At 36.4% G+C, this 27,812-nt stretch overlaps 1 protein-coding gene across 1 annotated transcript; it reads left to right on the top strand.

Moving 5' to 3' along the window:
• The first annotated feature begins 137 nt into the window (after positions 1-137).
• ITM2B (integral membrane protein 2B) lies at positions 138-27,812 on the top strand. The gene is made up of 6 exons (XM_042916808.1): positions 138-436; positions 21,945-22,073; positions 23,591-23,797; positions 25,274-25,384; positions 25,812-25,962; positions 27,068-27,812. Exons 1-6 carry the CDS (start codon positions 320-322, stop codon positions 27,151-27,153), a joined length of 801 nt encoding a protein of 266 aa, XP_042772742.1. The 5' UTR covers positions 138-319; the 3' UTR covers positions 27,154-27,812.

Below are 27,812 nucleotides of genomic sequence, written 5' to 3'. Positions count from 1 at the left end.
GGATCCTGCGTGGGACCTAGGGCGGGGGCAGAGTCTGGCGCGGCGCCCGGCCCCGCCCCTCCCGCCTGCGGTCCCGCCCCTCCCGTCCTCCCCGCTCCAACCCCGCCCCCGGGGGTGCGAGCCGTCTCCGCCCTCGCCCGGGAGCTGTGAGGCTGCGGGAGCGCTGCAGCAGTAGCCGCCTCAGCAGCCGCGGAGCCGCTCGCTTCACCTCCGTCGTCGCTGAGCCGCTCCCGGCCGAGGAGGCTGCAGCCGAAGCCAGGAGCCCTCAGCCCTCGCCTCGAGCTCGCCGCCGCCCTCCGAGGGCGCCCCAGGCCGCGCCATGGTGAAGGTGACGTTCAACTCGGCTCTGGCCCAGAAGGAGGCCAAGAAGGACGATCCCAAGTGCGGCGAGGAGGCACTCATCATCCCCCCCGATGCCGTCGCGGTGGACTGCAAGGTCCGAGGGCCGGGGAGGTCGAGGGACTGGGAGCTCGGCCCGGCCCGCAGGGCTACGCGGGCCCCGGGACGGCTTTGCGGTGGCGCGGGGGTGAGGGCGAGGGTCCCCGGGAGGGTCTCCGGGCTCTCCTTCTTCTGAGGCTGCTCCCCCTTGCGTGTCCGGCCGCAGCTTCTCCTTTGTAAGAAAGTGCGTGTGCAGGAATCGGTGCTTAACACGGGATCGGGGGCTTGCGAGGCCTGGAGAGAGGGATCGAAGAATTGTGCCGAGTTCACGGTCGTTGTGCAGTCGGGGGAAGGTGCGTTGGGTCGTGACTGGGTTCGTTCCACCTGGAGACCGGCGGCGACATGCAAAACAACAAAAACAACCACAGAGTTTGGCACTTCCTCCCAGTGTAAATAATGTGCCTAAAATGGCTGACATCATTACAAGCCTAAACCTCTGTTGCTTCCTACTTTCGTTTCCAGGCTGAACAGCACTTGGACTAAGTCCAGCTGCTGTAAGTCTCTTAATTTTAAAAGCATTTTCTTTACTTCCTTTTTCCACGGCCCTTCGGTATTGGCAGGTGAACTTCACTTTGGGGTCTGGAGAGGGGGGGCTGAGGAACGGGTGACGGAAGGAAGCGAAATGACGATCTTTTCAGAGTAGCCTTTGGCTACTGATTTTATAGTTAAAACAAATATTCCCGGTAAAGATCCGTAATTACTGTGTACATGTTAGTGTCAAACCGACAACTGGTTTTTCAATTATATAAGCGTCTTTATGAGGACCCCTTACGCTAAGTGAAACTAAACGGGAGAAACTTGTCCAAGTCCCTTATAAAATTCTCCTTTATTTCGCAAACTCCCCCTTTTAGTCCTAATTAAAAATCAGGAGTGGGACCATAATTGTGGTAGCTTTTAGCGGCTTACAATAATAAATCATTTAGAATACGATTGTAATTGTCTCAAGTTAAAAAGGAAAGACTCCTAGCCTATTTTCTACGAGATCTTCGGGCTGCAAAAATTCAGTCCTCTAGAAATTAGCTGTAGAAGTTATTTATGCTGCACAACTTACTTTTTCCTTAGCATTTTTCAAGACGTGTTATCAGTAGGGCACACTTAGTTTTTACTTAAAAAACAATAATTGTGTGCCGGTGTGAGTAATAAGTTATTTTTTTTTATATGGTTTAGTGAAAGTTACTATTGAAAAATATGGCACTGACATACTATAAAAAATTTGAGATTGTGTGAACCTGGATGTGCCTGTACTTATTTTTTGGGAATGTTCTAGTTAAAAACAAAAACATCAGGGGTTGATTTTTAAATGACTGCCTTGCCTTGAAATAGGAACAGTGAACTGATTCCCTAAAAGGATTAAGAGTTTTGGTATTGGTATTGTTTTTCTGAATCCATTGCAAACAGTCTTGGTCTTAAAAGAAAATGTTTGGAATGCACAGAGGATAATTCCAGTAGCAAATTATTATCCTAGCTCTGTGTTTATTTAACATTCATTGCACCTAAAATAGATTGTCAAGTGCCCTGTCATAACAGTCACAGTCTCAGATACATATAGAGATTTTAATCGTATTATGTATCTTTTAAAAAATCCTATAAATAAATATAATTCCTCCCGTTTAAAAAAAGGGAGGGAGAAAGCATCAGATGATGTCACTTCAGAGAGCTTTTCTCTGTTTCTCTGTACTGAAGGAGATTTGAAACTCTGGATGAACGACAGAATTAATTTGCTAGGCAGCTTTAAATCTGACTTGTAACATTTTCTGTCATTTCTGAAATGTTAACTTTGTTTTCAGATTTTCAGAATTTCTCGCAGTTTCACCATACGCTAATTTTGTTTTCCCAGCAGTTGTGAAAAAGTAGCCATTGGTAGCTCTGTGCTTTGTTTTCTATTTTCTTTTTCTATTTGCTTTCTATTTTCTTAGATCCTATATGTAAATAAAAATACTTGAACTAAGCTGTGAGGGCCAGAGTATTCCTTTGTAACCACACAGCAGTCATGGATGAATAGGCAGATAAAAAAATGACTAATTCTTTTTCTAGCAATAAGCTCAAAGACTTCTTTTCTTCAGTGAGTGACAAAATATTGCTCTACATTAAAAGTAGAACCCGTATAATCAGTCACTTAACGGTAAATGAAGACTTTGCTTAGTAATAGACGTTGTGAAAGAACTTCTGATCTGCATCTTAGCTTGGGCTGTGATTACATAATGTGCTCTAGCTCCTTGGGGTGACTTTACCAGTAACCACTGGTTTGACTGCCCAGATTCTGCACCGAATCAGCCTTCCTTTTTTCCCCCTGGGGCATTTCCTTGCCTGCCTGGTTGGTTGAGAGAATCAAGTAAAGCTAATTATGGACCAGAACTCCTGAACAAGACATTTTTAATACCTTTAAACCCTCCTGGACCTCAATGTCCAAAAGACATTTGTTTCTCAAAATGTACAGTTAAGGGTCACCTGCCCTGATGTCATTTTGGATTCTGGTTAAAAAATGCAGATTCTATTGGTTAGAATCTACCAAAGAATTCTGATCTCTACCATCAAGAGTTCTGATCACTCCAGCCATCTGTCTTATGTAACACACATTCCAGTACTTTAATGTTGCTTCTGTCTTTTGCTGTTTCTTTAGCTCTTATTGCAGGTTCCATTGCCCCATTTTTCAGTCTTGTCTTTGCAGTAGCTGTCAACTCCCAACAGCCATGTCTCTTGATTATCTCAACTAGCTCACTATTTACTATTCTTAATGTTTATTTATTTTTGACAGAGAGAGAGAGAGAGAGAGAGAGCGCGAGCATGAGTGGGGGAGGGGCAGAGAGAGAGGGAGACACAGAATCTGAAGCAGGCTCCAGGCTCTGAGCTGTCAGCACAGAGCCCAACGCGGGGCTCGAACCCACGGGCCACAAGATCATGACCTGAACTGAAGTCAGATGCTCAGCCAACGGAGCCACCCAGGCGCCCCTATTTACTATTCTTTCACTACATTTTCCCTTTAATTTTTCACCTTCCTCTGCCTGTCCCAACTGTCACAAAGCTCAGAGATAAAGATACAGAAATAGCAGAGTATGACCTCTGTTCTGTGTAACAGGTGAATTTGAAATCCCATGCATGTTTTATGTTAGGTGCCCCAATTCATTCACTTACATTTGTGTCTATAACTTTGAGCCTTGGAAAACTGTTATATATTTGCAGATATGAAAGAAAATACTTAATGTACTGAGTCAGAAGTCCCAGTTTTGTCTTTACATAACTGAGCTTGGGCTTAAGTTTTTCATTTTCTTTATCTGTTTGATGAGCGGGTACAGCCACATGGTCTATAAGGAGTCTTCCAGTTTTACAATTTGATGAAGATGTTAGGATTACATAATTATATTTGGCAGGAATTAAGTTGTTTTAATTGTGAAAAATAACAACTAGCTCCTCACCCTAACCAGACCGTGCCCTTTCTTCTTCCCCATGTTTAGCATGTTACATTCCTTCTTCGTATTAAGTACCAGTGGGTCAAAGAGAAAAGAAATGGACCAAGGTTTTATGTAATAAACCAATTTTTTATTTTGGGTTACCTCACCAAGAGAGTGCACCCACATGAGCAAGGGAGGGGGCAGAGGGAGAGAGAGAGAGAGAGAGCGAGGGAGGGAGAATCTTAAGCAGGCTCACTCTCAGCTTAGAGCCGGATGCTGGGCTCAATCCTAGGACGCTGTCATCATGACCTGAGCAGAAATCAAGAGTCAGACACTCAACCAACTGAGCCACCCAGGTGCCCTTTGGGTTCCCTCATTTTAGAGCAGTAGTTGGCAACAGCTTTTTTGGTAATGCCTAATTATGAAACACCTTTCCCAATATCAAAACTCAGAAAGCTTAAATTTGCTTCATAGGTATTCCTGCCGCTGTACTGCTGAAAAATAGCATTGCCTCTCTTCTGCCCTGCATTGTAGTTGTAGACGCAAAAGGGAGAGAAAAGGAAACTGCTTGTGTGGGAGAGAAGATGGGGCAGGATGGAAGTGGGAGAAAAAGTACAGGACCACTACCCCAGTTAAGTTCTGAGTTACCCATTACAGAGTGGCCATTTGGACTTAGTTCTTTACACTTTCTGGTGTTTCCTGTTTGCATAAATAGGACTAATGGGCTCAGTAATTTAGCTTTGTGGTGGTGGTGGTGGTTGGTTTTTGTTTTTTTGGTGCGGAAGAAGGGGAAGGAGGAACATAAAATATATGACATTTACTGAAATGTGTTGACCTTTAAAGAAGAGATTGGGAGCTTGGTTGTTTTTAAAGAATCTACATATCATTACCTAGTTGTGTAATGTAGTGCTTGTAAATAGTGGCCAGTAAAAAATTTATAGTCCTTAACATTTTGGTTCTCCAAGAGGGTATTTATCGATAGTTAAAGTGTGAGGGTTTAATATTGGGAGATAAATTAAGTGTCCCCTGTGCATACCACATGACTTGGCAGGACCTGACCCCTCCTTCCACATGCCTCTGGGGTTGCTGCTGCTACTACAGAGGGTGGACAAGGTTGCATATTGTGCATTTGGAGGACAAATTACCTGCCTGGGGTCTTCACAGTGTCACCTTAAACATATTTTGTCTGTACTAAACAGAAGCAAGTGTATCATCCCTAGCAAAATAAGCACATCAGATGTTGTAGAATTCAGCTCTGCCATATAAGTGAATATAAGTGTTTTTTTTAACCAGAAATATCTTTTAGAACTCATGGCACAGGCTTAGTTATAGTTGATTTAGAATTTAACTTATAAAGTTTTCATTATATATTACTAAAGCTTGATGTGCTTTAAACTAAATGTTCATTGAAAAATGTAGTAAGTAGTAATTCTGGGACATTTTATTTCTCCTTTTCTATCATATCATAATTTAATATCTAGAGTGCCTATTTAAAGGCATTTTCTTTTTCCAAAAGGAAATACTTTCTGAATTCATATTATAACTAAAGCTACTTGGACTGCTTTGTATATCATAGTGTCAATAGAGGAAGATCCAGAAAATATTTATGTCTTTTCAAATACAGAATCGGTGAATTCATCCTCTTAAACCTTTTAGGTAAACTGTAGGTACCTTTTAGGTAAACTTGGCAATTCTTATTAGAGCTTAGACTGAGGAGTTAAGGAATTTGCCATCAAAAGGCTTTTTCAGGTCATAATTCCTGCCTGTTTTAATACAGGATTTGACAGTTCTGAGTTTCTCAGGTGGTTTTTGTCCAAATGATATAGAAAACAGTCACACTGGAACTAGGTTTTCAAGAAGCTTATGTGCAGAGTTATTTCCTGGCTCTCTTATTTTCTTTGCACAAAACTTAACAATGAATGTCTTTTACAGGGTAGATGGCTAAAAGTTTAGAAATTTTAGTACAGATATGACCCAAAGAACATCATTAAAAAATCATTTACTTGTGATTATCCCCTTTAATTAGTATTTATGATACATATTCTTAATAGCTTTAAAGATATCTACAGTATAATCCTCTTTTATGTGTTACCAGCAAGTGAATGAACAAAATTATTTTAAACAGTTGAAGATTTTTTTTTAAGCTCTTTAATTGATTTGAGGGGAAAAACAATTTTATGAAGTATTTCTATAATTCTGTCACTTGGGGAAAAATCAGGAAAGAATGAACATAGGCTTTATTCTTATGCAGAAGAATTTTAATCTTGAGTTATAGAAATGAAAAAAGTATTCTTTTTTATATGATAAGAAGGATATTCTGATTTTTCACTTAATGTATTATCTTTTAATGTTGATAAGGTTCCCACAGTAATTATAGGACTTAGATCTAGTGTGTGTGTGTGTGTGTGTGTGTGTGTGTGTGTGTGTGTGTATGTATTAGAAGAGAAATTAATGTTGAAATAAAATTTGTGTAAATGCCTGAACATTTTCAAGTTAAATATCTAGGAACTTTATTTGAAAATTGACAGTAATTATGGTGTTAGATGTTGGAGATTTAAAAATATTTGCATAAACCTTTTTGGCATAGTTGAATTTCATACTTTAGGAAATGAAGTCTTGATGGGTTTTTGTATATTTGAAAGTTTGTTTTAATGCCAACATTATTATTATTTTCTATTTGAGAGAGAACTCTCATGGGTATATGTGCATGTGGGCTCAAGTGGGAGAGGGGCAGGGCAGAAAGAGAGAGTGTGAGATAGAATCTCAAACAGGCTCTGAGCTGTCAGCCCGATTGGGGCTCTGTCTCAGGAATACTGAGATCATGACCGGAGGTGAAATCAAAGAGTCAGACTTTAACCAACTGAGCCATCCAATCAACCCCTGGCCAAAATTATTTTTAAAAGTTTGTCTGTTTCCCAAAACACCTAAGTGGCTTAGTCAGTTAAGTGTCCGACTTTGGCTCAGGTCATGATCTCACAGTTCCAGGGTTCAAGCCCTTATGGGGCTCTCTGCTGTCAGTGTGGAGCTTGCTTCAGATTCTCTGTCTCCCTGTCTCTGCCCCTTCCCTGCTGTCTGTCTGTCTGTCTCTCTCAAAAATAAACATTTAAAAAAAATTTGTCTGTTTTGCAGAACATATTAAGATTAAAGCCTAAATCTTGAATTGTTTACTCTGCTTTAAATATGATTATTATGTTTAAAATTATTTAATACAAAGCCCCAAAAGGTGAGTTGCATTGTTAAATAAATTAGTTGGATCACTGTAGTGTCCAAAAGAAGACCCAGCTTTGTGTTGGGAAAAATGATTTCCAGAGTCCGTCTGTCTGTGTCTGCATTTCTTAAAATTCATTTTCTCAGCCAACCTTTTAGTATTTCTGTTCTGCTATATACACTCTTCTATCAGTTTTTATCTTTTATTTTGTAGCTTTCGTCTTCAATTTATTTTTTCCTTGCTTTCACCTTAGTGCCAAGAACATTTCCCAAGCGAGACACCAGTATTAGCCGGGACAATGATAGACTCTTTAAGCAGAGATCGCAAACTCAACGCCTCCTGGGCCCAAGCAGATAAATTAGTGAAGCTGGGCTTTTTACCTATTAAACAAGTTAGAATATTCTTCATTTTCATTTAAAAAAAAAAAAAAGGATCCAGTGTTGTTTGATTCTCCAGTTTTTAAAGGCAAGGTAGAATCAGGGTTTTTATTTGAAACCTGAGTTTTAAATATTAACAACTAATTAATACAGGAATTTCAGGCAAGAATTGACAGCTTGACATGGGCCACTGTTTTAGTCTCCTTTATACTAGAGAGCAGGGCTGGCAAATTATGGCCCATGTGTTCAAATGTGGCCTGCTGCCTGTTTTCATATGGCCCATGAGCTAGGAATTATTTTCACATTTTTAAATGGTTGAGGGGAAAATCAACCAGTTTCTCCCTTTTGCCCCAGTATCCTCACTCAGTAAAGGGGTACAGATCAGGAAGCCGTTGAGTCTAGTAACTGAGAACTCAGACTAGGCAGTTCTACTTTAGGATTTAAGTCCTATCTCTACTAGCCCTTACTGTGATACTCAGCTCTCTATGTCTCATTTTCTTCTTCTGCAAAATGGGGAGTATGATAATCTGTAAAAAGTTTATCACTGTGCCTGGAATAGAGTGAGAGTAAGACTCCATAGACATTAGCTGCTGTTATTACTACTACCATTACTGTCACTTGTAACTACAGCTGTCACAGGGTTTGGCATTCCTCAGATTATTAAATAGCTATGTGATGTGAGACCAGATGTAGCATCTGTCTAGTTTTCCTGTTTGCTTTGATTCCACTTTGCACATGTTACTTGTTTTAAGGAAAGTTACCTTAAAGATTTCTAGAAGTAAGATTTAAAGATAGAAGTAAAGTTAACGAAGCAGGGCAGTTACTAATTTCAGTTTTGTTTTGTTTTTTTTATAGACCAGTGCCCCACACCTAAAGCCATTTTCAGATAGGGTGAGATCCTACTGGCAAATGTTAATGTTGTAATCTGGATCTGGTAACTTGCACAAGTCAGGAAACCTCCCCAAGACTCAGTTCCCTCGATAGTAGGATAGTGTGGTGACACTGGCCTTATAGAGAATTGTTGGGATGAAATTAACAATACCTGCTACATAGAAACTTAAGTGTTAAGGCATTTCCTTCATCCCTATCTATTAAAATAAAGACCCACTTTTCTTCCTCATCATTCTTGTTCTGGAACATTACTTCTTGTGTTTACTGTTATTGTTTATGTCACATGTCAGTTACATAACAATATTGTTATTAAATCACGCTCTCCAAGGATTCTGATGAGGATTCCTTTCTATAACATAAAACCCTTAGCCTTCAGTAGTTGTATTCATTTTCCTGCGAAAGTGGGTATTTTCCATCACATAAAGGATGTTAATAGAGTTTTATAAATTTAATTTTGGGTTTTACCAAGTAATACTTTATTTTAAAATGCAAATAATCCTGCCCTATCACAGAGGAACCCACTTTTTAAAAATCACACTATAATTATATTCATTACAATGCAAATTTTGAGTGTACAGTTATGTAACTTTAAACATACGCACCTGAATAACAACCCAATCAAGGTAGAATGTTGCTGTCAACTCACAAAGTTCCCATGTCCTTGTAGAGTCTCCTCCTCTCCCCTTAGAGGCAACCACTATTCTAATTTCTATCTTTGAAGATTAATTTGAGGCAATTGGGTTCACTCTGGCTTCTTACGGTCTTTTGTTATCAGAGTGGCCACTAGGCTACACTCTGCCTTTCTGAAAATTAGAAAAGGCTGCCCTCTGCGGTTTTGGTGAGCAGAGCACAGACTGGATTCTGGCTTCACTGATCTCCTTGGCCCTGTATCCTTGTACTCAGAACAATCTGCCCAGCCGTATACGATGATCCTAGCTCCGTGTTTCTATAAATTAGTGGTTCTCAAACTTTCTGGTCTCAGGACCCTTTTGTACTCTTAAAAATTGTTGAGGATCCCAAAGAGTTTTTGATTAATGCAGTTTATATCTATTGATATTTACTATATTAGAAATTACAACAATATTATTAACTTAAAATAACAATAATAAACCTATAAAACATTACCATAAATGACAATTTTATGAATACTGAACTTTTCCAAATAACCAGAAAAACTTTTTAAATTTATATTCAAGTCAGTTAGCTGGTTACAGTGTAAACTGGTTATAGTGTAAAATAACCAGAAATTTTTAAGAAGGGTAACACTTTTACATTTTTTCAATACTCTACTGAATAGCTTAGTAGAAGACTATTAATAATAGCTGATTCTCACATCAGCTTTTGTGGTCAGCTTATTGTGCTATCACACATTCAGCTTCTGGAAAAGTTGACTATACACTAGTCAGAGAGTGAGAATGAAAAAAAAAACAGTGTCTTAGTTTTTTTATGAGAATAGTTTTGACCTTGTGGAACCCCTAAAAGTGTCCCTGGACCACATTTGGAAAACTACTCTCCATATTTGCTTATGCTGCTGTTCATAGTTTTTGTTTTGTTTGTATTTTTTGCAGTTTTAGCTTATCACCTACTGGCTTCCTTATATGGAAAGTGAATATTTAGCCTTTTCTATATATTAACATATTACAAACATAGTCTATTCTTAAGGTATAGTTATAGTAATTTCTGGTTAAATTGATATTCTTTCCTTTTATTGTAATTGACATAAACATCATTTACACCTGAGTAATGTAGCTTTATTCTATTTCTTTTCTCATACAAAACCTTTTTATTATCCCTAGAGTTTAAAAAAATGTTTATTTTTGAGAGAGAGACAGCGAGAAAGACAGAGCATGAGTGCAGAAGGGGCAGAGAGAGAGGGAGACACAGAATCTGAAGCAGGCTCCAGACTCTGAGCTGTTAACACAGAGCCCAGTGCGGGGCTAGAACTCATGAACTGCGGGATTGTGACCTAAGCTGAAGTCAGGCACTTAACCAACTGAGCCACCCAGGCACCCCATTTTTCTTAGATTTAATCATTGTTTCTTGGGCCAAGGAGAGTTGCTTAATTTTCTATGTATTTATTGTTAATTCATCTTCAGACTCTGACAGCAGGTCCTGCCTGTCTGTATTTACAGACTTACTAGGTAACTCATCGAGTTTTCTGTTTTTCTTGGTGGTATTCCACTTGTCATTCTTCACTTTTGCCATCCCAACTGGTTGTACTCTAAGCATGTTGCTATACAGATGTCCAAGAGTAATTATTATCTTAGAATTGAATTGCCTTTGTCTTTATTCTGTGTTGGATCTGCAGTTGTATGAATCTGAGAAAAAGTGTCTGAAATCAGTTTTTTAAAAAAACTTTGCTTGTCTGAGAATCTTTATCCTCACATTTAATTGACAATTGGTAATTTATTTGGGTATAAAAATCTAAGTTAGCAATTTTCTTTCACCATTTTGATGGCATTGATTCATTTAACTTCTGGACTGATGCCATTCTGATTCCTGGTTCCTTATACATGACCAATTTTTTTTTTCCCCTCTAGAAGTTTGGGATTTTTGTCTGTATGCTTTTGGCTTTCAAAATTTTTATTGACATAATTTGTTTAATGTCATTCATTTCCATTCTCTGGCTTACAGTTTATTAATTTGCTTATCCCTTTATTATTACTCTGTTGAGCTTTCAGGAAGAAGTAAACATGACTATTTAACTGGAAATCAATAATAGGACTTTTAACTCTGCTGTCTTGGTAGCTTTTTAAAGATTAAAAATGGATTTTATGGTAATAATAGCTAATAATGGAAACCATTATTATCTGCATTATTATCAGCACTATTTTTTAAAGTAATCTTTACACCTAACATAGAGCTCAAACTCATGACCTCCAGGTCAAGAGTCCCATGCTTTTCCGACTGAGCCAGTCAGGTGCCCCATATTAGCATTAGTTTTAAGGTCAGACAGGATGGCCTAGAAAGATAGATGAGGCATCTTCTGGTTTCCCTCTATAAAGTTCTAAAACTGTCTCCTTCATGAGTTATTTTAGAGATAACTCACTCCCTACCAGCTTTCTGGTTTTGCTTTGTGGCTTTATTACTCTACTTAGGTTCCATTTTTTTAAAAAAAAATTTTTATTTATTTTTGAGAGAGAGAGAGGGAGACAGAGAATCCCAAGCAGGCTCTGCACTGTGAGCACAGAGCCTGGTATGGGGCTCAAACTCATGAACCATAAGATCACAACCTGAGCCAAAACTAAACGACAGATGCTTAACCAGCTGAGCCACCCAGGTGCCTCAGGTTTCATTTTTATAATTAATATCTTGCCTTTTCTATTTACTTTGAAATGTCTATATGCTGGTAAGCCTGACTTATTTTCCTTTGTTGTTTTTGCTTTGTGTGCATAGGATTTTAATACTTTCTGTTACTGTCCTTTGTAATTTGATGAGCAACAGAAAAAGCGTATTAATTTTCAACATAATAAATACAATACTACTGTTATAATAGTTAACACATAGTGCTTAATATGAGTGTGCCTCAGTTCAAATAAAATTATGATAGCAGAATTCTGAAGAAACTCGGGCTAAGTCATTTCTGATTGGATATGAGGATTATCCAATTATTACCTGGTGTCACTTCACTTATTATCAGTGTATTTGCGTAAGCTATTTAGTCAGGTGGTTTACCTAATAGCCCCATGCTTTTCCTTCCCTAAGATGTACATGGAGTGAGATGATATTCAGGCCTTACTAGTTCTGTGGTACTACACAAATAATTTCACTTAACTTCTCTGGGCCTCATTATATGTATCTGTAAAATGATGTGTTGGACTAAATGACCTTTCATGGTACCAGTAGATCTTTTCTTTCTGAAAACTGTACTGATCATGTTTTCAGAAGCATCTACTTCATGGCCAGACACTATTAGGAATTTAAAAATTACTAAGCATCCTAGCCTTCAAGAAAGCACCTAGTACAGCTGAGAGAGACCAACCAATTGTGTAAACCAAATTAGTAACAACCTATTTAAATGTTGCAAAAAACACACACCCCTGGACCCTAGAGCTAGGAGAGTGGTGGGATAAGGGAGCAAGATCAAATGTGAGTGACTACTGATGTATTGTGCGTGTATTTGGTGCTAGGCATAAGTTCAAAGCACTTTTTATGTGTTCATGCTAGACAAGTATCTCTCATCTCAAGAACTGGAATTTTTTTCCAGTAATTTTGTCTAACTTTAAAAATTCTAAACTTGGACAGAAGATTTAACTTTCTACATTTAAATTATTTGATGCTTTTAGAAAAATATAGTTGGAATTTTCTTACCAAGAGTTCTGCATTTTAAATGGAATTACTCATATTTGAATATGAATATGAATTATCTTGTTGAATGACTTTGAAATCCAAGATTTTTACAAAAATGAGTCCAGAATGAGTTTGCTTCCCCCCACCCCCAATCTTGACACTTAATTTTATAATGAGTTATAGCAAGTAGAGCATTCCTATCACACTTTTACTTTGAAGAAGACAGTTGGTATTCTTATTAGGAGCAATATGAACTCATAATTCAGCCAGTGGCAGAAGAACTCTATCTTGACCACTTTATCTGTCTCTGGGAAAGGCTATGATTAATAGTAAATAGCAGTTGTGGATAATGCTGTTGTTTACAAACGTCTGGTTGTTACTGTTAGTGTAGGCTTTTCTTTTGACTACTCAGTACCTTTTGATCTCACTTCATAAAATAGAAAATGCTCTTCAGTGGAGATTGAATAAACACTGAAGAATAATGAGTACCTTTAAAATATGTAAAAAAACCAAAAACAGAATAGAAAATGTTTAAGGTATGCCTATATTAATATTCTGCTTTGTATTAGATACTCTGCTTGTCCTTAATGATATAAAGTGATTAAGTTGTGATCCAGCACTAAAAGCATTTTATAGCCAATTTTTTTTTTTAGTTCTGACCTATATATATATTTTTAACCCAGGCCTGTACCAATTTATATAATGCCGGTAGTCTGGTTCAGATTTCATAATTTTTTACAGTAGTTAAATAATTATAAAGTGGCTTAAATTTTTCATTTTTTTTGTTTCTGTATTGCTGCTCATGTATTGTTCTAGGATTTATTCACAAAAAAAGACATTAATGAAAATCTGTTTTGTAGACATTGTAATTTTCTATTAATTTTGCACTTTTTAAACCTCTCTCTAGTTCAAGTACAAAATAATGCAGTAACTTTATTATCCTTCCAATGCCAAGCACTTAGAAAACTCTTCCTTTTTATGTGCCAGACACATTTGTCATGTGGACTTTATCATCATAGTTGAGATTATAGCAATCTTACTTGAAAAGTACGTGAAAAGCATAATTCAGATACTAATTTAAATGAACAAGACAAAATGCAAACAAATCTTTGATATTTTTATAGAATTTAGCTTCTTAGCCATAGATTTTGTGTTCTACATATAACAGACTATATATTTAGCAATAGTGCTATAAATAATGAGCAGACTGCTGGATCGTGTCTTTTTTTTTTTTTTAAGTTTTATTTTATTTATTTAGAGGGAGAGAGAGGGCCAGCAGGGGAGGTGCAGAGAAAGAGGGAGTGAAAGAGAGTCCCAAGCAGACTCCCCACGTGGAGCCTAGGCAAGCCCAAGCAGAGCTCAGAACTCAGGAACCATGCTGAGATCATGACCTGAGCCAAAAACAAGGGTTGGCCACTCTACAAACTGAGCCACCCAGGTGCCCCGGATTGTGTCTTTTTGATTCTTTCATACGCAGGAAAGAAAACTAATGTAGGAGTCAGGTGAATAGAACATATACAAATAATAAATGAGTGGCACTGGTATTCTACACAGCAGTGATCTGTTGGAGCAATCACCTACATAACTTTTGTGGTTCTAAGAATATAGGTAGGAAAGCATTTTTGGAAAATGCTTTGTCTGTCATTTTAGAATTCTTGCTTGAGTAAGAAGCGATTTAATTTTCCCCGCTGGTACTGTAAAATCTTTTTCCAGTTGGCCTTTTCGGTACTGTTGTAGATTGCTTTGTATTGGCTTCAACCCCAGTGGATACTTGTTTCAGCTTAACCTTTCCTAGCTAAATTAGATGGTGGCAGGATAATAATAGCTATCATCAGTTGAGCACTTACTGTTTCCTACATACCAAGCTGTGATCTAAATGTTTCACATATATTTCCTCATTTAATCCCTACAACAACTCTGTGAGATAGGTGCTATTATTAATCCATGTTTATGATGACATAATTGATTCAGAGAAGTTAAACTTGTCCACCTGTTTCCCATTCTCCAAAATTCTGACATTTTTGTCTGCTGTCTTTTCATTTTTGTCTTCTCTTACAGGTTTATATCTTTTCCAGCTTCTTTAGTAATCATTTACTTGAGTCTGAGGAAAAAACCCTGTCCCGTTCCTTGCAAGTTGGGAAAGGAGAGGAATTTGAGTTTACTGGAGTATTATTTGCATACTGAAAATTCAGCCTTTTTAGGTATACAGTTGTGTTAATTTTGACAAATGTAGTTGTATAATCATCACAGTCAAGATGCAGAATAGTTTCCTTACCCCAAAATGTTCATACCGCTTCGTAATTCTTTCTCTCACTCCATTCCTATTTCCTCTTTCTGTAGTTTGCTTTTTCCAGAATATAGATGGTATTATACCTGTAAGTAGCCTTTTATCATTCTCATTGTCTTTATATTTTCTGGGAACTGGGTGTTGTCTAGAACAGATCTTTCATTCCTGTAGTTCTTGGTCCATGGTTTTATCTAGGCTTGTTCAGTTCCAGCTCTTCTCTGTTACCACTTTTGGTTTGCTGATACCATCCATATCCAGATTTATTGTTTATAGGAGAATTCCTGTTGTGTCATTTAAAGCATTGGGGTTTTTTGGTTTTGTTTTAAATTTTATTTTGTTTTAGAGAGAGACCGAGCAGGAGAGAGGGGCAGAGGGGTAGAGAGAGAGCGAGCCAGACTTGGGGCTTGATCCCACGACCCTGAAATTATGACCTGAGCTGAAATCGGGAGTTGGAAGCTTAACTGACTGAGCCACGTACGTGCCTCAAGCATTAAGTTTCTTTATTCACCATACTAATTCAGTCTGAGACTCAGAAGTCAAAATCCTTTATATAAGGAATGGTTTAGACTGGTTGTTTTATAAAAATTGGTTCTCAGAAGGAAGCACACCTAGTCAGAGTAGGAAATGAAGATCAAGGTTAAAAACTAAGCAACACGGTAGAAAAGAATATGGGATGTTGGCCTTCAACTGGGGAGAAAAATGATGAGAAGTTGAGGAAACTAGAACAATGAAGAGAAACTCATTTGTAAAAATTTGAATCATTAGATTCTTTTTAAAAATGTTGCCAGCTAATTCTGTATTTTGGAAAATAGAATATAGGCCAAACACATCCCTGGGCAGCTGGCCTGTGTAACTCTATATTTATCTATATTACTAAATGTGTCTTAAAAATGTACATGTTTCTAAGTAACCAGATCTATTTCTGCAGGTTCAGTAGTTCATGCTACTTTGAGTTGAATAAACTGTATTGATTCTTGTCCCTATTTGTCTCATTGTTATACTTAAAGCATTTTTATGCCTTTTTTCTTCTCCTTTTTCTTTTTCTTTCCTTTTGATTTTTCTTTTCTTTGCTTTCTATGGTAATATAATTTTTAACCCTAGGAGATGTTTTCTTCTTTAGTATTCTGGTTCCTAAAGCTTTGTTATTGCATTTGCTATAATAAATTGCATAATAGTATAAGTGGGAGCTTTGGAAAAAATGTCTCTTCATTCATCCTATAAAGAAGTCTCAAATGGAAGTGCCTGAGGATGTGAGGGGATTCGTTAGTATAGGAACAGTATAAAAATTATATGAAAGCCCTTGTGTTTTGTCTGAGTTAAGTTGATAATGGAGGCACATTTACTGAAGCCTCTTAGGGAACTGACTGAGGTGACCTAATTCTTAACTAATTGAAGTACCAGAACAGAATTTACCCTTCATTTTGCATAAAATATAATTTAAGTAATTTTACTTCATCATATGATGATAAGATTTATTTGAACCAGAAATTAGTTCAGTGAGAGAGCGAGAATGCTTCCAAAAACTGTCTTTCCATACTGCTGTGGAGGGATGATTATAGGCCAGAGTGTGCTTCAATGTCTTCATTTATAAACTGGGGTAAAAACTTGAGGTTTTAGGAAGATTAATGAGATGATAATTGTACAGCACCTATGGGAGCTCTTTTACCTCATCAGCATAATTTAAGGTGCACCAGTTTTATTGCAGTACAAGGGGAGGAAATGTCTCTAACTTGTTTTAAATTAGGCCAGGTAAACTTATATACCCTGGCAAGGAAGCCCTTGTTCATGGGTGTTTCCCCTTTTTTTGTTGATTTTTTTGTTGTTGTTGCTGTCCTTTAATTATGAAATAATCCAAGCATAGAAAATCAGAGAATGTGTAGTACCATTTGATATGTTTTTAAGTCTTAAATATCATACACTGGTAATATCCAACTTAACTTTTTTAAAAAATTGGGCATTATGTTTCTGAGATTTATCTCAAAATCAACTATGCTAGTTGATTTCATTTTAATTATTATTGTGTGACCCTAAATACTTTATTCTCCACTTGATGGACATGTAGGTTATTTCTAATGTTTTTCCTAATTGACCATTCTGCAGTAATCATTTTTAGACCTTTGTGTACATGTATAAAACTTCATCTAGGGCCATATTCCTAGGAATGGAATTGCTGGGTTAGAGGGTATGTGTGTGTGTGTGTGTGTGTGTGTATCTTCAATTTTATTAGATTCTGCCAAATTGTTCTCCAAGCAGTTGTACCTGCCAACTGTATGAACATTCTCAATTCCCATTACTCCACCCTTTTCCTAGCATTTGGAAAGCATTAGGCTTTCTCTATTGCCTGGTATTATAAGAACTTGTTTGATTTTTTTTTTTCTCTGCACTTTCCATATTGAAGTATAATTTGCATGCAATAAAATTTGCCCATTCTGTGTGTATAACTTGATTGAATTTATGGTAATTGCATAAAGTTGTATATCCCCCACCATCAAGATATGAAACATATCTGTTACCCTAAAAAATGTCCTTATATGCCTTCAATTTCCCTTCACCAACCCTTGGCCATGGCAACCACTGAGCTACTTTTTGTCACTTATATTTGCCTTTTTTAGAATTTCATAAAAAATGGAATCATGCAGTAAATAATCTTTTGTGTTGGATTTGTTTCACTTAGCATATTTTTGAGGTTCAATATGAAACATACCACAATTTATCTATTCCTCATTTAGTGGATATTTGTGTTGTTTCTAGTTTGGAGCTATTATGAATAATGATGGTATGACTAGTCACATATATAAATCTTTGACTCAGTTGATTTTTAATTACTGATGTTCAGCAGTTTTGCTGAACTTTAATTAGTTTGAATTATTTTTCTTTCTCAGATTTTCTAGACAGTGATATCATTTACACATAAGGATAGTTTTGCATCCTTTCTTTCTTTTTTTTTTTTTTTTTTTTTTTTTTTTAATGTTTATTTAGTTTTGAGAGACCTCAAGCAGGGGAGGGGCAGAGAGAGAGGGACAGAGGATCCGAAGTAGGCTCTGCGCTGACAGCAGGGAGCCCAATTTGGGGCTGGAACTCACGAATTGCATGATCCTGACCTGAGCTGAAGTCGGATGCTTAACTGACTGAGCCATCCGGGTGCCCTGATAGTTTTGCTTTCTTTTTTGTAATCTTTATATCTGTTCTTGTGCTTGTCCGTTGTGTACTAGGTAGGATGTGTAGTATAATGTTAAATGGAAACATTTGGTTTTAGTGAGCAGCCATTATAATTCCCTGACTTGAAATATGGTATAAGTCTGAAGTTTCACCATTAAATATGAGGTTTGCTATGGGTTTTTTTATCATTAGCCTTATTTATGTTAAAGAGTTTTACCTCTTGGTGCACCTGGGTGGCTCAGTTGGTTAAGTGTCTGACTTTGGCTCAGGTCATGATCTCATGGCATGTGAGTTTGAGCCCTGCATTGGCTCTGTGCTGACAGCTCAGAGCCTTGAACCTGCTTTGGATTCTGTGTCTCCCTCTCTCTCTCTGCCCCTCCCTTGCTTGTGCTCTGCTTCTCTCTCTCTGTCCCCCTTTCTTGCTTGCGTGTTCTCTCTCTCTCAAATAAACATTAAAAAAAAAAGGAGTTTTACCTCTTTCTAGTTTGCAAAGAGATTTTATTATGAATAGGAGTTGGAGTTTGTCAAATGCATTTTTGACATATTTTGAGATGGTCATGGGGTTTTTCTTAAATTTCATATATGTGGCTTTGGGCTTTCTCTTTACAGTGTTAATTTAATCATTTAAATGCACTTTTAATGATCACTTAGATTAAAAACTTTTCTGTCTTCAGTATGTTTTAATCCTTTCTCCATAATTCAGATTGTAATATGGAATGTCATTTATCTGTCATGAATAATGTTAATTTTGACTGTAAATTGCTTAAGGTATGAGCCATGTCTTAATCACATTTGAATTTCCCACAGGATCTAGCACAGTACATTGCAAATAACAGGTCCCTAATAAATGTTGAACTGGGCTAAGTACTTAGGGCTGCTCTTCTTTGCTAAATAGCCACACTCTGTTATGTGTCATGAATTCTTATGTTGCCCCCACCCTTCATTATCATGCTGGCTGCTGATGTAACTCTTATGGGTCATTAGAAAAGTAAATAACCAAGCTTTAAAAACAAATCTAAATTTCATTCACTCATCAAATATTTGTTGAGTGCCAACCAAGTACTAAACTTGGCTTGGAGCTACCAGTAATGCAAAATGAATATGAATGGATACTCACAAGAACCTTATAGCCTAGTAGAGAGAGAGAAGATCTGTATATGAATTATTCTAATGCAAGGTAGAAAATGATCACTAGAAAATAAAAGGAAAAAAAATAGATGGACTTTGAAGATCTGATAACTCTTCTAGGAAGTACATGACTGTGGTGCATGGACATGGATCTATAATTTGGCCAAAGACCCTTAGTTTCTGATTAAAAAAAAATTTTTTTTTAATGTTTATTTATTTTTGAGAGAGACAGAGAGCATGAGCGAGGGAGGGGCAGAGAGAGAAGGAGACATAGAATCTGAAGCAGGCCCCAGGCTCCGTGCTAAGCTGTCAGCACAGAGTCCAACATGTGGCTCAAACTCACGAGTGATGAGATTATGACCTGAGCCAAAGTTGGACCTTTAACCAACTGAGCCACCCAGGTGGTCCTCCATTCTTAGTTCTTGTACCTTCCCCACCATGTTGGATACTCAGCCATACCACATGTGGTCTTTGGAGATGCTGTGCATTCTGGCTCCATGATTTTACTCATTCTTTGCCCTAAATATAATGCCCTTTAACTCTGTCTTCCGCGTGGGTAATGAGCATTTGTCCTTCAACATTCCACTCTAGTATTCTCTCCTCTGGGAGCTCTACTCCAAACACTAGCATCCCTTTTTCTGTTTTCTCCATTTTTCTGTTAGAACCCATATCATGTTTATGTTCTCTTTGTATATTTATTTTCCAGGCTGATCTGAATGATCTCTTTCTTGGCAGAGGTTATTTACACCAGTGCCTAGTACAGTTCTTGGCACCTAGTAGACATTTATAATTTCTTAAAATTATTGTTTGCTGACCAGTTAAAAATGATATATCAAAAGGCCTAGAAATTTGTCATCAACTTGACATTTGGGGCTGCATATTCTTTTACAAGTGTCAGCCCATGCTCTTTGGGTATTCATTTATGTGCTACTAGAGAAGGGAGTCTGCCAAGCAGGGTGGATGTTGTACGCACATTTGACTGTCTCAGCAGCTGATACCAAATGTTTGGAAATGACTGTTGCCATCTGTCATTTTCATCCCCCCCACCCTGCTTCCACCCTAAAATTAATTATGCTAGGAACTGTTTATTGTCTCCTTACATATTTATATCAGACAGGGGCTCAAGCAAAATACTAGACTTTATCATTCAAGTTTTATAATACCTTATGACTCTGTGGAATTCTTAAAGCTTTCCGTTCACAGATGGAATACCTTCCATGATTTGATAAATTACTCTAGGCTTATTCGTTTTACACACTATTTTGTAGTGCACTTGTGTTAAGTATTTGTACAGTACTTGGACAAGTTCACCTACTACAGCAAAGCGTAACGCTCTCACAGTGTTTGATCCAATCTTTAAGTTATAAGGCATTTGTTCTATATTGTTAAATTCTGTTTAAAACCTCAGTTAACCTAGGCACACACTGTCTGGCTCTAAATTGTTCTTGGTTGACTGGGACGTCTGGGACTGGGCTTTTTCTCAGTAGTGTCATGTTGAAATTTCTCATCTTAGCATTGAAAACATAACCTTGACTTTCATTCTTTCTTGGTTGTATTCCTGCTTCAACCATATCTAGTATTGTTCATATAGTTTTTCTTCCTTTTTATTTATATTCCCTGTATTTATCTGCAGAGGTGTGGGTCAAGTCTACTTTCTCCCTTAAGCCATCCTATATTCAGTTTTCCAAGTAAAGATCAGAGTCATGTACTTGAGTGGCTGTACATACATACTACTAACTAGAACATCTTTTATTATGTTGGTTTCCAGTCAATTGGAGCTTTTCTTTTGCTGTCTGTACTATGTGTCTTGAGCCATGAGTTAGATAACACTAGCAACTAATCTCGTTTGTCACCTTTTTGACATTAACCTAGGTACAAATCAGAAATTAGCTGTAGATCTGTAGTGACAGAGTAGTGGAACTGAGTTAGAAGGGCAAAGGGAGTATTTAAAGGACTGGATATTGTGACCCCAGATGGCGTTCTAAGGCTAAATTATTTCCTTGAGTGGATCAAAATAAAAATTCTAACTAATTGTATGTCTCTTACCTTTGTAAGTTTTTCTCTGTTGAATCTTTCCTCATTTTTCTACTGCTTCTATCTTAAAAATGAAAACATTTGTCAAACGGGGATGTTTTTTAGAGTAGGTCAGTGGAATTATGGGATTATTTATGGATAAGTTTGTCTTATTTTTTAAGACTCCAGTTGTTTAAAGAATTTGTTTCATATTATTTGTTCTGTCCCTTATTTTCCTGTTACTTTTTCTTGTGTATTGTTAGGATTGCCTTTATACCTGGTGTGAACTATTAGCCATCTGTAGCAGGCTAATACATAATTTTATAGTATAATGTAATATACACCGAAGTTATAGTATAATGTAATATACACTGAAGGCTCAGTACCATAATACTTCATGACGAAGTTGTGTTGTAGCCTTTCCTGAATTTTTAAATGTTAGAAGATATTTTAATCACCAAAAGTTGTGCACAGACAATAGAAATTATAGACTATGTTATTGTTCTAGAGGTATGAGTAGCAGAGGTGTTGAGAATTAGAATAAGAACCCTCCCAAGAGACTGATGGCTCAGCTTGAGTGGCATTGTGGTGACTTCTGGCACCACAACCTAATAATTCCTGGGTTGATTTTGATTAAAGAACTGAGTCTTTATATCTTGGTTTATAAAATGATAATCCTTTTTAGACTTCTTTCGATCCTGACCTTTCTATGATTCTCACTGGATATATGATACTGACCATTTTTGGTCTTTTTCATATTTTAGGACCCAGATGAAGTGGTACCAGCTGGCCAAAGAAGAGCCTGGTGTTGGTGCATGTGCTTTGGACTAGCATTTATGCTTGCAGGTGTCATTCTAGGAGGAGCATACCTGTACAAATATTTTGCACTTCAAGTAAGTGGAAAATGCTAAGGACTTTTTTGCCTTTCCTTCACATGTATTAGAAAATTGGCCCAAATTTGTTCTAAGCCTGCACTTTTTGTCTGTGGCCTTTAGCCAGAGTGGTGGTCCTACTTTAGAGTTGTGTGTAAAAATCTGAACGTAAGTTTGCTGAGCCTTTTGGAAAGTCACTAAAAGCAGAATAGTGTTTTGAAATGTTGCTGACTAAAGAGTATAGATTATTGGATGATTTTTCAAAATTGACTAACCTTCATTTTCCTACTATAATTAGTGGCTAAGGTATAATGTTATTAATTGCCAATTGAGTAAATACATCAGACAACATCACATGTTGTCTTGTTGATAGACTATAACTTGATACTCAGTTTGGACTCCCCTACAGTAGCCTTTGCTCCTGGGCACTGAATTCACTGGCACCACATCTCTCTGACTCTTTCCCAGTTTTTGGTTTCTCTTTAAGAATTGCGTGACTTCAGCAGTGATGTTGAAGTAATTTAGGATGAATGTTGTTTTATAACTTGAGAGTGTTTAATAGTAATCCTAGTGGGTTAAGACATGAGATTTTTCTTCTCATGATACTCATGATTTATGATCTGTGTTTTGTGATCTATTTCTCTTGGCAATAATTTCATAGGTTTATATTTTCTAACATTTTAAAATTTGGAGAAACTGTTGGCAAATAGATTTTATTAAAATAATGAACATTCTGCCATAGTATGTATACATTTCATGTTCATTTTCTATAATTTTCAAGAAAATTGCATGTTGGTAGACATTATTGAAATACTAGTCATCTTTTTCAATGCCGTTTTTTTTTTTTTTTACAAGAATTATATTTGATGTAGAAAAAAACATTTTGCAATTACCTGTCCAGAGATATTTTTTTGCCTTAACATATTGCTTGTTACATGCTCCTACCTAGTCTTTATGTAGATTTTTTAAAAACAATCTTTATAGTGGTTTCTCTAATCTGTTAGGCTGCCTGTTATTTTCCACTTCATTGTAATACATTTTAAGAAAAAAATCACAACTACTTGTATTCCTGTAAAAATTACAGAAAAACGACTCCTTTTTTTGGCTAAAAGAAAAATCATTTAGTCAGTGAATCATATCAAAAAGTTTTAAAAGTATATTTCAGAAAAAAAACATTCATTTCTGAATATATGCTTTTATAAAAATAATGCCTACAGGTAGAAGTAGGCCTATGTGTTTCTTCAAATTTAATTGTCACCAGATGAATAATTGCTTTTATATTCTATTTTTGTCGACTATAAAAAGTAAAGGAAAAATCAGCTGCTTTTCTCCTTCTGAAACAATTTTTTTTACAATACTTCAAATCCCTGTCTTAAAGAATGTGTTAACTGTGTAATTAAACTGTCTGACTTGTCATCTAAAAGTAAGAGTTTGCAAGCAAAATGCTATTTAGATAAGCGGTGGCAGCTTAAGTAATGCTTACATTTAAAAACCTATCTCCCTCTGAATTGCTGAAATAGTGTTTAAACTCTCTATAGCCAGATGACGTGTACTACTGTGGAATAAAGTATATCAAAGATGATGTCATCTTAAACGAGCCTTCTGCAGATGCCCCGGCTGCTCGCTACCAGACAATTGAGGAAAACATTAAGATCTTTGAGGAAGATGAGGTTGAATTCATCAGTGTGCCTGTCCCAGAATTTGCAGATAGTGATCCTGCCAACATTGTTCATGATTTTAACAAGGTGAGTCAGCTGTCTAGAACTGTAAAAAGAATGCACGTTCTTTAATTTGTGCTTTTTGCAGTTTTAATTTCAGTATTTTCTGATTTATTCTATTTAGAGTTTACTTTTTACTTAAAAAGAAAATGGACTTGGGTTTCTTCTTCCCTACAAAATGCCCTAACATTTGATGGATTTCTTTATCTGAAGCCGACCCTCAATGGACTTGGCCTTCTTCCATGTTAACTTTTCTTCCCTTGGCTGTGTTTACCTTAAAGCCCACCTTATGGCTGCTTCTCCTTTGCTAGTAAATTGCTATTTCTTACGTGCTCTCATTTTCTTAGATAAGAGGTGATTCACGCTCCCATTTCTGTGTAGCATTTTCAAATATTAGTAATCTTAGTTCTGTATCATTTTATTAATCTATTTTTAAGTTCTCATTTTACATTTCCCCCTAGTTTTGAATATTGTTATGCAATACAAAAAAGGTGAAGTGAGAATACAGTGACTATCCCAGATCCTCCACCTATTTCCAAAATTTTATCACATTTTCTTAATTTCTTTTCTCACATTTGACACTTGACCCCTAGATACTTGAGCTGTTGTCTCTTGTACATAACGTCTACATAACCATATCATTTATTACCTCTAAGAAAGTGAACATGATAATATGGTATTATTTAATATCTAGTTAATAGTTATATTCCCCCAATAATTTTTTTCCCAAGAATTTTTTGTTTTCTTAAAAAATTTGGAAGTTTACCTATTATCTGTGGATTTTGCATCTCTGTATAGTTTGCCAGTTTGAACATTCAGGCATGTCACTGAATTGAGCTTTGCAAATATTTCATGCCTAATAAATACAACTGATAAGTGTTTATAAAGTAATTTGAGAAATTACATATCTTCAAGGTAATAAGCCTATCCAAAGCAAATAGTAAATAATAACTAACACTGAGCTCGTAGAAATCAAAGTGTTTACATGATTTAATTGAACTCCTGTTAATCCTCAAAACCATCCCATGAGATAATCCTTCTCAACCACAGTCTCATCTGAACCACAAGAACACGGAAAACCATTTAATTGACTGTTATTTCAGTTTCTCTAAGGATGGTAGTAACTAGTACTATTCTAGATGCATAGGACAGAAGTTAATTCTTACATGTAATGGATGGATACCTTGGAGGGCATTGGGTTTACTACATGTGAGGAAACTGGTTATATCTCTTAATCAGATGATAAGGCTATTAATTTTAATAGTTTTTTGTTAATCACTTATAGAAACAAACCCCTGATAAGAATTTTGTTTACTAGTAGTGATAATTTTTCCTCTTTCAATACTACCTTCTGTTCCTATCCCACCAAATACTTCATTTGTTGAAATGCAAGTGATTTACACATTCTAAAGCCAACCCATTTTAATGGTACAAATTATTCTTAAAAATCAGTTGCTATGTTACAAATATTAATCTAATGAAAATTTATCTTTTTCTTTCCAGAAACTCACAGCCTATTTAGATCTTAATCTGGATAAGTGCTATGTGATTCCATTGAATACTTCCATTGTTATGCCACCCAGAAACCTACTGGAGTTACTTATTAATATAAAGGTATAAAATGTTCAGATATTTCTTATTAATAATGCTGTTATCTTAGAATTCATGGTTGAGATATTAACCCTGTAAGTGCCCATCTTACTGGAAATACAGCCAAGAATTTTATAAAGAGGAATTAAGATGTGTGGTTTTGGGTTTTTCCCTTTTTATATTTTGAAATAAAATATAATTTCTTAAATCATATCTTTGTTTTCCTTATGGGCCAGATAATCAGTAATAGACTTTTAGGAAGTACGATCTGTGTTGCAAACTATTCAACTCATAGACAATATGTAAGCAAATAGGCATGATTGTACTGCAATAAAACTTTATTTGTAAAAACAGATGGTGGGAAGTAGTTTGCCAACCTCTGTTGCACACATTTCCTCATCTGTTCAATGTATGTTTTGAGGTATTCATAGAATTTATTTTCCAAATGTAGGCTGGAACCTATTTGCCTCAGTCATATCTGATTCATGAACACATGGTTATCACCGATCGCATTGAAAACGTTGATCACCTGGGTTTCTTTATTTACCGACTGTGCCATGACAAGGAAACTTACAAACTGCAACGCAGAGAAACCATCAAAGGTAATACTTTTTACTGTTAAAGTGCTTGCAGCAAAGTTTGTTTTACTTCGTTGTGTTGAACCTAGATTTAGATGTAGGCTGATACTGTTATCATATGCTTCCACGAGTGAGAAAGTAAAACTATATTGTATCACTGTATAGTATTTCTAAATTCCCAGAGAATCACCTAAATTCTAAATTCACTCTTCTCAGATAGAATAGGTGAATGTGAAATGTCAGTGCCTTGAGATGTTGTCAGCTCACGTTCCATGTAGTCACCCAGTCCAGCCTTCCATCCCACCACTTTGGTTCAGTGACATTGTGTGAGAGTTCTTATCCAGAAGGTCTCTAGAGGAGCTCTTCAGGTGTGTGCTCAGGGATCTGGATTCTAAACAGAGAGTTTGCCTTTTGGATCACGTTGAAGATAATCATAGTCAGGTTAGTTAGAAGGGAATTTGGCTAAAGAATTAAGAGCATTGACAGAAGTAATGTGGCTTTGCCAAATCATTTAGCCTTTTTTTTTTTTAAACCTGAAAAACAAGAGTGACAGTATCTCCCCCTTTCCTTTCAAGATCTTTGTAAAAATAAAATGAAAGTACATGTGACAAAGCTGTAGAAAGTAAGAAGTGCCACTTGAATCACTGTGGTGTGATTTCTTTGGAATTGTGGCACCTAGTAAAAGTGCTTTCCTGGCTTTTTTGTTAGCACCTTAATAATGTTCTCTCACCTTGGATGATGAGTCACCTGAAACCTGCTTGATTTCTTACATTTTAAAATTATCTTTCTAGCTGATATTTTTTTTAAAAAGCCAGACTTACACGTATAATGAAATACACCCTCTTTAGTGTGCACTTCTGAGTTTCAACAAATCACCACCACAGTCAAGATATAGAACATTTCCACTACAAAGTCATAAATTTATATGCGGCATTATCATTGTTAATAAGATCTGTGAAGATACTTAGTTCAGACGAGAGAGGCAGATTATTTTCTCCAGTGTTAAAAAATCAAACCATAGAAGTTCATGGAATAGAGTATAATATTTCTGTATATGTAAATAATAACTATGAAGATTAATATGAATTACTAAAGAACCAGAAATTTAAAAACTTTTCCCTCCAAACAGGTATTCAGAAACGTGAAGTCAGCAATTGTGTTACAATTCGGCATTTTGAAAACAAATTTGCTGTGGAAACTGTAATTTGTCCTTGAACAGTCAAGAAAAACATGGGAGAAAAATTTAATATTGCATCATAACCCCACCCTTTGTATTTTGTGCAGTGATTATTTTTTAAGATCTTCTTTCATGTAAGTAGCAAACAGGGCTTCACTATCTTTTCATCTCATTAATTCAATTAAAACCATTACTTTAAAAAAATCTTTTCTTCTTTCCAAGTGTGGTGTCTGTCTTTTATCTTGAATTAGTAGTTGTATGAAGTCATAGATAATAATACACCATAGATCTTATGTGTTAGGAAGAATTTAAATTTCTTTAAATCATTTATCCAGATTTTTACGTTTGAATTATGCATTTTCCAGAGGAGGGGTTATCTAAAGAAAAATCATATATATGCATACGTAAGAATGGACCACAGTGACTTATTAGTAGTTGTTAGCTGCCCTGCTACTTAGTTTGTTAGAGCATTTGAGCACACATTTTAATTTTCCTCTAATTAAAATGTGCAGTATTTTCAGTGTCATATTTAACTATTTAGAGTATGATTTCCACCTTGATGTTTTAATATCCTAGACATCTGCTGTAATAATATTTTAGAAAATGTTTGGAATATAAGAAATAACTTGTGTTACTAATTTGTATAACCCATATCTGTGCAATGGAATATAAATATCACAAAGTTGTTTGACTAAAA

This window comes from Panthera leo, chromosome A1 (assembly GCF_018350215.1).
Source record: "Panthera leo isolate Ple1 chromosome A1, P.leo_Ple1_pat1.1, whole genome shotgun sequence".
NCBI lineage: Eukaryota > Metazoa > Chordata > Mammalia > Carnivora > Felidae > Panthera > Panthera leo.
This window is presented reverse-complemented; position numbering and strand designations above follow the sequence as displayed.